Source organism: Gossypium hirsutum, chromosome A10 (assembly GCF_007990345.1).
Source record: "Gossypium hirsutum isolate 1008001.06 chromosome A10, Gossypium_hirsutum_v2.1, whole genome shotgun sequence".
NCBI lineage: Eukaryota > Viridiplantae > Streptophyta > Magnoliopsida > Malvales > Malvaceae > Gossypium > Gossypium hirsutum.
This window is the reverse complement of record NC_053433.1, coordinates 115,997,257-116,009,816: the sequence shown is the minus strand read 5'-3', so window position 1 is coordinate 116,009,816 and position 12,560 is coordinate 115,997,257. Positions and strand designations below refer to the sequence as shown.

Sequence of the window (12,560 nt, the reverse complement as noted above, 5' to 3'; positions counted from 1 at the left end):
TAGTATTTTCCTCCCAATGAAGGTGTCTTAGAAGGCCCCCACACATCTGAGTGAACATATTTCAAAATACCTTTTGTATTATAGATAGCAGTACCGAATTTCACTCTCTTTTGCTTTCCCAGAACACAATGCTCGTAAAATTTTAATTTGCAAGCCTTTGCACCTTTCAACAATCATTGTTTTGCCAGAATTTGCAAGGATTTTTCGCTGGCATGTCCCAACTTCATATGCCACAACTGTATTGAGTCCAATTCTTTGTTGCCGGAAGCTGCAGCGACTGCTCCAATAACTGTACTACCTTGGTAGTAATACAAGTTATTTTTCCCGATGCCCTTCAATATCACAAGTGCGCCAGATGTCACTTTCAAAACCCCATCTCTCATAGTAACAACTGAACCATTGGATTCCAAGGCTCCCAATGAGATGAGATTTTTCTTCAAACTGGGCACGTACCGAACATCAGTCAAAACTCTGGTTGATCCATCTTTATTCTTTAATTGGATTGAACCTATCCCAACAGTTTTACAGGCATTGTCATTGCCCATATAAACAACTCCTCCATTTAGTTCTACTAAATCAGAGAACCACTCCCGGTTAGGGGACATATGATAGGTACAACCCGAATCCAATATCCACTCATCTGAATGGAACTACGATGATGATGCAACCAGTGATAGTTCAGAGTCACTAGTATCATGCTTAGCAACACAAGCATCTACAGCAGCTTTTCCCTTATTATTCAGCTTTGGACAATTTTTCTTCCAGTGGTCTTTCTCATGACAAAAAGCACATTCATCTTTCCCGAGTCTGGACTTTGACTTTGATCTCCCCTTTTGAGTTTTCTTCGGAGTGTATGAACGACCTCGGACTACTAAAGCTTCTGTATCTCTGATTGGGTTTTTCTGTTTGTCCTTCTTTCTCTGTTCATAACTGTATAAGGCCGCACAGACTTCGCTCAGAGATATATCACTCCTGCCATGAAGTAGAGTAGTTTCTAGGAACTCAAACTCTTCAGGAAGTGACCCCAACAGCATCAAAGCCAAATCTTCATCTTTGAATGTCTCATCCATATTCAGCAAATCAGTGACTAACTGATTAAATTTGGTGATGTGATCATTCATTGTGGTACTTGGGACGTATGTGAAGCAAAACAGTCTTTTCTTCAAGTGGAGCTTATTTTGACTGTTTTTCTTCAAAAAAAAATTTTCAAGTGCCACCCACAACTTATTTGCAGAAGTCTCCTTTGAAAAAGCATACCTCTGCTCTCGAGAAAGGCATGATCGAATTGTGCCACATGCCAACCGATTGATCGCCTTCTAATCTTTCTCCTGTACATCATCTGGTTTCTCTTCATCAATGGCAATGTCTAAACCCTGCTGAAAAAGGGCATCTAGGACCTCACTTTGCCACATACCAAAATGGCCCGTGCCATCAAAGATCTCCACGGCCAATCTTGCATTTGCAATTGTCGGTCTTGTCCACATGGACGATGTTGAAGCTCCTACACCGACCGTTTTCTCCATAATCTTTCAATATACCTAAGGAAATCTTTTCTGATGTGGAAGATCAGTTTAAACTGCAACCACAGAGCATACTACGATTAACCTTCGGCTCTTGATACCACTTGTTGTTCCAATAGGGTCGGAAGCGTGTAAATTATTGTACTAAAAAATCACACAAAGTTCAATTCCCAAGGAAGAGAGGTGGATCACATGGATCTCTTAAATACCAAGTCTTTCCTTAGACAGAATATCTCTTCTATAGTAATTTAATAGCACAATTAAATACTACTATTATACCCTCAAATATTGAAAGAAAAAAAGGACAAGAAAGAACACAAGAGATTTAACGAGGTTCGGTAAATTATACCTACGTCCTCGGGCACTAACACCAGATGATAACTTTACTATCTCCAAAGTATTACAAACAAATAGAATTCCTTAAGAATTCTCAAATGGGAGAAGAGAGAAAACTAAGAGAGAAAGATTGGTTGGGATAGTGTAAATGAGAAATGGTTAGGCCTATTTATAGTTGAGGTTCAGGGACTAACTTGCAAATGGCCTAAAAATTAGGGACCAAAATTGCAATTATCCCATTCAACTTTAAACAACTTGCCTACCATTTTTTTCTTTCGGTGCCACTTGCACCTCCCATTTTTTTGACTTTTCAACACCCCTTTTAATTTGTCTTTTCAACATATTGATAGTGTGCTTGAAGCAAAAACAAATATAGCAAGTGAATTTTGCTTGGGTTGTGGTATTATTGTGGAAAGAAAAAGTGTAAAATATCTATCATCTTTGGTATCCTTATATTAATGTGAACGAGATTGAAGGCTTTTTTCTTAGGCAAAAGCACAGGCGACTACTTGAGCTTACTCCACTTGTCACACCACATCAGATAATCATTTCTGTTTATTATCTTTTACCGACGAAAGTGAGAGTGTTTTCATGGTGGAGGGGTAATTAATTAATAATCATTGTGCGTGTGGACCACTTCCAAACTGCATCCCCCATGAAATTAGCCAATTCGGAAAAAGTCAAATTTTGTTTCAGGTCCCTCTACTATTCTCAAATTTGAGATTTAGTCCTTCTTCTTTAAAATGATCCCTTTATTTTTATGTTATCATTAGTTAATTCAAATAGGTAAGGTTGTTAACTATTCAGGTTAAAATTTTAGTATAGATGAAAAAAAAACCTCTTTTATCATAAAAGACTCTTGTAATTTTAAGAAAAAAAATCATGTTATAGTATTATTTATATTAATTAATGACACAAAAAAATTATTTAAAAATCTTTAATCACAAAAGAAATTCGAGAAAAAGGTTGAGATAACAAGAGAAACATCTGGGTTATCATACATGTTTATCATTTTTCACTTCTTTTATTTAGAAAAACATTTATCGTGTAATTTCCATTCTGAATTATCAAACATGTTTAAAATTTTAAATTACTAAAAATATTACTTCTCAATTAAAATTTTTAATATTAGTAAAGTTAAGTAAAATATTTTACGTCAAGATTTGATTGGAGAAGTGATTAAAATCAACTTAATTGAATGTGACTAATTGATCAATGTGTTAAAACGATTTTTATCGATATTTTATCAATTATGAGAGAATTTTAATTCTTAATTGATAATTTGAAAACTTTTCATTACCTTCCATGAATTTTCTATCTAAGTTGTCATGACTTAAGTTTTGGGGAGTTTTTTTTTTTCAAGCCAAAGACTTTTTCTTTTGGATCTTGAGAAGGCTCGGGTTATATAAAAAATGTGTAACGACTCGATAGTTGAGAATGTCAGAAAGTATATTCTCGAGACTCCATTCCTATAAATCGGACTCGTAAATATTTATTAAAAATATTTACGACGCTAATTGTGTAGTTAATTAGGTTCTGGTTAAGTGAATTTGCTCAAATTAAGAGTCATTAGGTGTAAGAACTAAATTGCATATAGAGTGAAAGTTGAATTATAGATTAAAGAAAAATTAAAGGGACTAAAGAAGGAATTATACCTTTGCAATAATTGAAGGGACTAAAGAAAGAATTATACCTTTGCTTCCTTAGTAGGACTGACTAGGACAGCATTAGGTTAAAAAAATGTGTCAATCTATTTTATATATGTTATAATAATTAAAGTTATCTTAAGTTCACCAAAAATAAAAAAAGTTATCTTAAGTATTAAGAAAATATATATTATATAATAATAATAAACCAATTAGGTAAAAGAAAAAGAAAGACAAAGCCAAGCAAATTAAAAAAAGAAAAAGAAAGAAAGGAAATATATATTATATAATAATAAATCGATTAAGTAAAAGAAAAAGAAAGACAAAGCCAAAGCCAAGCAAATTAAAAAGAAAGAAAAAGAAAAAGAAAGAAAGGAGAAAAGGAGACGCAAGGCTAGGGGCTCCAAAATTTTCAAAATTTAATTAGTTAGTCAATTTAGTCCCTTTTCTTGTAATTTTCATGTTTTTTAAATCTCGATGTTAAGTATTACCCGACCCATGTTAAAATTTTAGCATTTATTAAGTTTTTAAAGGTTGCTAATGTTGAATAATTTTAGTATAAGGGATTAAATTGATATATTTTTAAACTAGAAGTGAAAAAAATTATATTGTAAAATAAATTGTAAATTTTAAGTAATAGGGACTAAATTGTGAAAAATCAAAATTTAAAGATTTAAGAAAAAATAGGGAGTTAAATTTAGTTTAAAGTAAAATTTGTATGAAAATAATTTATACAAATCTTTAAATTTGAATGATTAAATTTTTTTATTTTGGTAGAAAAGAACTTAGGACAAGCCTAAGGGAACAACAAGATTACACCCTTTTTTACCAAGGGCAGTCGAGAAACAAAACCAGCAAGATCCTGAAGAGGCATTGATGTCAAACCACCATGAAACATGGAGGACAAAGGGCAGGTCAGGAGCACCCCTCCCACCACAACAACTTACACTTAAATTGCCTTCAAATCAACTTACAAGCTAACTGTAATTAACTAAAAAGATAGTTCTCTTTTGTTCTAAAGTTCAATGCAATGTCAAACACCCCAGACAAATTTCAAAGCCTAAGACAACAAATTGTGACAATGTGACAGCTAAACAGTTAAAAACATACCTGGGAAACAACATGAACTGGTGCGGAGAAGAACAATCTAGGTGAAAGATGTAATAAGTCAATGAAAGAACTCGTTTCTGGTTCATATTACCTTAGTGTCCAACTGTGAGTGTCGAATCCACATATTCAACACTCGCACAATATCGTAGTAGCAAATTCGTGTCCAACTTTAAAACACCAATTTAACATAAATTTATGAATATAGCCTGGTCCTTGACCTATTACCCCCTAACTATACCTCTCCTTTTCCATCAAAAACATGATTAAATTACCTTAATAATATGTTATAGGCAGTATTGTAGTATGTAATTCAGCTCAATTTGTAACACCCCCTACCCGTATCCGTCGCCGGAATAGAGTACGAGGCATTACCGAGAAGCACGAAACACTTACAGATAATTTAAATACATTTTCATAACAATTTGTTTCGATTTCATACTATTTCATATTTAAGCTTTATTCACTAAAGTATTTGAAATATCATCTTTATGCAAATAGCACGCATGAGGTACATAATTCCATAATTATGAATGAACACATTTATCAAACATATTCCATGTTTTTATATATATCATAGTTTCATATTTTCATGTATCAATTACCATCACTTCCTCGTATTTCAGACAAATACGTGTAACAATTCATAAATATGCAATTCATTAACTCTTCCTACCAATCACGATTTAAATTTCCAAATCACTTATTGAGCCCAATTTCAATGTTCACTAAAATCTATCATATAAATTTTGATGTACGTATTCATCAATAAATTCCATGTACAGATATCATCATCTCATATTTCCACATACATTTGCTTTCCACATTTATGAATTCAAATAGCATATACAAGACATACCAATGTATTTCAAGTACGTTTTCATGATATCTCATTTCGAACTCAGATTATTTCATGCTAGAAGTTTTCTCACTAACTCATTTGGAATACCAATTCATACGGATAATACACTCAAGGCGTAGAAATATATAATCACAAATGAATTCATCCATCAACCAAGTTTTATGCTCAAGTCTCATCAACTCGTATTTCCTTATGTCACATAATTCCATGTAATACTTACCAAACTTCTTCAAATTAGTGAACATCTTACGGAATTGAGTACTTCGTTTTCTCGATGCCATAGTTCAACTATGGTCTTACACATCTTCACATAATGATGCCATAGCCCAACTATGGTCTCACACATATTCATATATCGATACCATAGCCCAACTATGGTCTTACACGTAATCACATATCACATATCGATGCCATAGCCCAGCTATGGTCTTACACGAATCACATATCTCACTGATGCCATATCTCAGATATGGTCTTATACAGTAGCATATATCACACCGATGCCATATCCCAGATATGGTCTTATACAGTGGCATATATCACACCGATGCCATATCCCAGATATGATCTTATACGGAAATCACTTGTCACTTGTCACTTGTAGCCAAAGCTACCACTATTCACTGATCAGGTAGCAGGTGCTACCACTTTTCACTGATCAGGTAACCGGAGCTACCACCTTTCACTGATCAGGTAGCCGGAGCTACCACTTTTCACTGATCAGGTAGCTGAAGCTACCACTTTTCACTTGTCATTTGCCATTGATCAGATAAGTGTAGCCGAAGTTATCACTTATCACTTTCACTTGTCCTTGATCAGATAAGTGTAGCCGAAGCTATTACTTATCACTTTCATTTGTCCTTGATCAGATAAGTGTAGCCGAAGCTATCACTTATCACTTGTTGCAATGGTCCAATCATGGTCTTTTCCTTCAATTCATCTTGTCACTGAACTGAAATACTCAATTTGATCATTTATTCAATTTTCATGCTTTTACATTATTCACGATTTTATCATCAATACATATGAAATAACTCATCATGAAATTCATAAAATTAACAAATAATCACTAAAATTTAGCCATATAAACTCACAAGTTCAATTTTTATATTATAACGATAATCACAATTTCATAATAAATATTCCAAATAAAACATTATATCATTTCTAATCCAATACTCATCGATTATAACCGGGCATGTGATCAATTGATACACGAGTCATTCATATATATGTATATTTTTCCTCCTCCTCCTCTCCATCCACATCCTTAATATAAACAATACACTTGTAGGTAACATTATCTATAATTTTCACTATCTACTTATGTGAATATTCAAGCTGTCCATCTGTGTCATAGTCACTAAATTATTTTTATATTGAGCTACAGAACTTCAAATTAAGATTTGCTAATTTTCCCTAAAACTAGACTTATACACCTTCTTACCATAAAAATTTCATAATTTTTGGTTGGGCCAATTAATACAGTTTATTCATTGAAGTCTCCCCTATTCTGCTGTCTGACAGTTCCGACCCTTCTTCACTAAAAATTAATTATCTTCTCGTACAGGATTCGAATGATATCCTCGTTTGTTTTTCTTGAAAATAGACTCATTCAGGGTTCTAAACATATAAATTTAAGCCCCATAATTATTTTTATGCAATTTTTTATGATTTTAAAAATTCAGAACAGGGAAACCCGAAATCATTCTGACCTTATCTCACAAAAGTTATTGTATCTCATGATTTACAACTTCATTGCTTACATAATTTCTTTTATAAGAAACTAGACTCAATAAGCTTTAATTTCATATTTTATTCATCCTCTAATTCTATATCTACAATTTTTGGTGATTTTTCAAAGTTAGACTACTGCTGCTGTCCAAAACAGTTTTAGTGCAAAATATTAATTTCTATTTTGTCCCAAATTTTACAATTCATACAATTCAGTCCTTGCTCAATTAATCCCTCAATTAAGATAATTTTCTCAATTAATACTTTTTCTAGACATTATAAGTTATTTCATAACCATTGAAATTCAGAATTTTCACATAAAACTCTATCTTCAAACTCTTTTACAATTAGGTCCCAAACATTCACTTTCTATTCAATTCTTTCAATAAAATCAACATATAAATAATTTAAGGCTCTAATTCCATGTCAAATCATCATATACTCCCAGCACATATTCATAGCAACTTTCAATTTCTTTCATAGACTCAAAAACTAATGAATTCAACAAGTGAGCCTAGTTGTAAAAGTCACAAAAACATAAAAATTTCAAGGAGAAAGCAAGAATTAAACTTACATGAAGCTAGAGTATGAAAACCACCTTGAACCCTCCTCTATGGCTGTTTTTCAGCTGATGAATATGAAGAGAAATGAAGAGAATTCTAGATATTCCAATTTAGTCCAATTTTTTTTAGCCAATTTTGGCAATTTTCCAATTTTGCCCAAATTTCACCCATTTCCTGATTTTTCTTAACTATTGCCGCCCAAAATATCTCCTTTGAGCTTATTTTCACTTTAGGTCCTTCCTCATTTGACAATTGAGCTATTAATCATTTTTGTAACTTTTACACCTTTTTCAATTTAATCTTTTTTATTTAATTAACCACCCAAACGTCAAAATTTTCTGACTAAATTTTATCACTATCTCACCAACACTCCATAAATATTTCTAAAAATATTTATGACTCGGTTTATGAAGTCGAGGTCTCGATACCTCATTCACGACCCAATTTACCTAATTAATTCTTTTAAATCACCAAATTCACTAATTCAAAAATGCTTTTATATTCACATTTGACTCATAGGTATTAATTTATTAAATTTTCAACTCACCTGAAAAATTTAGTGATCTCAAATTTCTATTCTCGATACCACTGAAAATTAGGCTGTTACACAATTCCCTACTAAATTCCCAACATTTGCCATCAACATGATTTTAAAATACCATAGTCATACATAAATCACAAGCAAAACTCATTCTACCATAGTCTTATACAGTGTTGTCAACCGTGCAAGGTGCGCTGTAGACGTTAGAACCCTTATATTGCCTCGGGTGCAAGGCTCAAAAAGACTAGCCTGAGTGAAGTAAAGCGCAATATACATATGTGCATTTTTGGTGCCTGCACACACAAACATATATGTATATATATAGCTTAAGATATATAATAAACTCTACAGTGTGGTCTTTATCTACAACATAAGCATTTTATTTATTAGTCAATATACATGATTTCTTATGGTCTGCTGAACACTAATGATTGAGAAGTACAAAGTTTAATACTGTGCCTTTCTAACTAGCAAAGGTATATCAAATGAAAAAAGTGAAAAATAGAAGAAAGTAAAGAGAACTTCAATGAGGAGGTTTTTTCTTAATGCCTATAGTCTTACAAAAAAGTGCGCCTAGGCACACTGCGCATGCATCTGATTAAATGAGCCTCACCCGAAAGGGTCTGACACACTTCTATTATCTAATGCTCAGGCACAAGGCACAAGAGTGCCTAGGTGCACACCTTGACAACACTGATCTTCTAAATGCGTTGCATCCAGTTCAACATATGCAGATAAAAGTCCTTTTTTTGTGTAGCTAAAGCTCAAAGCATACTTCCCAAATATTTGTCATTCCCTCTTGACTCTGTTTTACAAACTCTACAGGTCACAGTCATATAATTCTAAGAGATAAAGCACAACAAAAAACAACCACCTAGATCAAGATAAGATCACAGATTATAACACAAACCAATCTCACACATGAGAAAATCACAAATTACAACAAAAAGCAATTTCACACATAAGCAGACTTTCAAATTAACATATAGATATAGGGAATAGTTGGATGGAATAAAAATCAGATATCAGGTGATCCGAATTAAAAACATATTCCCTAACTTTTAAAAGAAATATGAAACAGAAATCAATGGATGAAGATATCATTGAAGTAAAATGTAGTGAGTATTAGATACGAGATTATTAAATCTCGACTTACTGCCTATCGCATGAGCACCAATGCTGCAAACTGAAACAAATAGGCTGAATGAAGTCCACCACTGATCCTATGAATTAAAACCAATCAATATCGATACAAAACCATTATTGTAACTGTATAGAATTAAGCATGAATCTTAATATTTGAATTTTGGTACCCACCACATCCTCCAGCTGCCTTCAACTTGATAACAAACATATAATCACATAAAGATCACATTCTATCATAATCTTATAAATGCATCTAGTTCAACATAAGCAAAGCACGATGAAGCAAGCAGTGTGAATCACACAGTGTCTATCCTAATTTCCAAGTTCAATCGCCTATGATCATATTCAATAAAGCCAGAAAGAAAAAGAAACCATTCAATAATTAACTAACAAAAACTAAAAGATTAAACATAAAACGAACAGAAAATGTTAAAACTTAGATTTAATCTTCAAACAGAAGAAATTAGCACATAATAAACATCAACAAGTTGTTCTCAGATCACATTTTATTTGATCATTTTAATCCCAAACATTAAAAGCACAGACACGTTACCAGATCACAAATTATATACACAAATATCTATAAATATAAGCCATGATCATCATAACCTTCATCACCATCATCATTGCCTTAAAAAACCCATCAATATTCTGTGCGATGATAATCACCATAATCATCCCTTTCCTTTGAGGTCACTTCATGCTCAACCCTTTCACCAATCTTTTCTTCTTCGTATTTCAATCCTTCTTCTAACGCCATTCCACCTAAAGCCCCTGCAACCGCTCCAACAGCTAATCCAGTTCCTACCCCAATTTTAGAACCTCCCCGAGGCTTCTGATCGTACGGCGAGTAATCTACTGGCGCCGATGGGGTTCCATAGCTGGAAGCTCGTTCGAAGAAAGGACGTGGAGGCATGGGCGGTGGCGGAGAGGAATAGTAATGGCTGGAGTAGTAGGGAGGGTAACGATCGGGGATGGAGGAGTAAGGCGGATTTGCCGGAGGAGGAGAGGATGAAGGTGGAGGAGGCGGCGGGGGAAGAGAAACGTAAGGCGGAGCAGAGTATCTTGGTGGAGGAGGGGCATTTGTGTAATAATAGCTAGAAGGAGGGGCAAAATGGTAATCATGAGGTGGAGGAAGAGGACGTTCCCGGATCCCAAGTTTCAACCGGATCTTACCTTGGGGGCGACCCGAGGGTCGAAGCAAAGAAAAGGTTCGGATCTTGGAACCATCATCCGGGTCGGGTAATTCCTTGAGCTCAACCCGGAGAGTAGCCACCAAAGGCTTCGGAGTTTCAGAGGGTTTGGAATGAAAGATCTCGAGGGTCAAAACGGTTTCGTGTGGAGGAACAACAAGGGGAAGGGTGAAACGCTCATTCCAGACCGGTCTAGTTGAGCCAGAATCGTCCGACCGGGTTGATAAACGTCGGTCTGGATCAACCCAGAAGACTGCGTAGGGTTTTAGATCGCCGTTTTGCCAGTTGACGTTCTTTAGATGCTTGGCTGACACGATCGTCAAGTCGAGGTCAAGTAGTCTTGGTGGCGGAGGTCGAGAGTGAGTAGCCATGATGGTAGCTGCGACGGCAGTGGTGGTGGCGCTGGTCGTTGCTTTTGGTTGGTGGTGATGCTAACGTGCACCGGATAACTTCGGTGCGTAGGATAGCTGGAATATTTTTTGAAAGAATTTTGAGAGTGGACAGGACTTGACAAGGGGATATGGATTTGCTTAAGTTTTAGGAAGTGGAGAAAAGAAAAATAGCAGTAAAATGACGATTTTAACCTTAGTGGTTGGCGGGTTTTCATTAAATGAGATCACTCGTGCATTCGTTTTGGGAATCGTATACTTTTAGTTTTGGTAATATTTTGTAAAAGGTCCCTGTATGTTTTACGTTCTTTTTACTATAATCCAATCATTTTTAATTGTTCTACTTATCGAAATGCGTACTTTTAGCAAAATAAGGAGTTGTTTCTTGCATCGTTTTGGATTTATTGCTATTTTTTAAAAAATAATTTATATATGTAAGTAAAAAATATGTACAAATATTAAATAATAAAATTAAATAGATATTAAATAAAAAATACATATATAACATATTCTTTAATAAGCTTCACATATAATTACAAGTTATCATTAAATAATTTTAAAAAATATACAAAAAAATTCACATAAATTAAACAATAAGATTATCTTATATCTTACATATTACAATTATAATTCAAGAAATTCAACATAAATAATAAAAAGGATTAAATTTATTTTTTGTACCGATTGGTACGAATAAAATCAACTGATACGCATCGGTATGGTCGATATTGATTAGGATTTGTATTTGAATGGAGCCTAGAGTTTATTATTCCAGTTTACTACTTGAACGAAACTTTCGGATAATATAGACATTATTGGAATGGAATTGACTACTTTAATTTCTAGTTTTGAAATTATTTTTGTCATTAATTGTGATAAATAATGTAAAGTGGCTTATTTTTCAATATTAGGTGTAAAGATTAAATTATAAAATTTACTAAAGTAGAGGGACAATTAATTTTAACCTTTTAATTTATAATAAGAGTTAATTACACCAAATATTTCGAAACTATGATTTTTATTTTAAATTTGTCTTTAAAGTTTAAATCATTCTAATTACATCCTAAACTATTAATGTTATGTTAATTAGGTTCTTCAATTACTAAAATCGTTAGTTTAACTATTAAATAACATGACAAATCTTATGTTACATAATTTAAAATAAAATATTTTTAAAATATTAATTTTGAGATTTTCGAAGCTTTTGTAAAAGTTTTATCGTTCACTTTTTTCTTTTTTTTTAATTTTACTTTATTTTTAGATTTTACTTTAAAAAGTTACACGACAACGTTCTATTTAAAAAAAATTCATTTTAAATTCAGCTACATAACACTTGATGTTTCATTTAACTGTTTTAATAATGAAAGGACCTGATTGATATAATATTAATAGTTTAGAGATATAATTAAAATATTTTGTAATTTAAAAACCAATTTAGAGTAAGATCATAGTTTGATGATGTCTGATACAATTAACTCTAATAATAATGACCTCATAATTGTGTATAGTCCAATTAAATTCAT

The 12,560-nt window shown here is 33.1% G+C and overlaps 1 protein-coding gene across 1 annotated transcript; it reads right to left on the bottom strand.

Annotated features, from left to right (window-relative positions):
- Positions 1 to 9,873: 9,873 nt before the first annotated feature.
- Positions 9,874 to 11,218, bottom strand: LOC107951429 (acrosin). The gene has a single exon (XM_016886493.2). The coding sequence runs from the start codon at positions 11,017 to 11,019 to the stop codon at positions 10,099 to 10,101; it is 921 nt and encodes a 306-aa protein (XP_016741982.1). The 5' UTR covers positions 11,020 to 11,218; the 3' UTR covers positions 9,874 to 10,098.
- Positions 11,219 to 12,560: the final 1,342 nt, after the last annotated feature.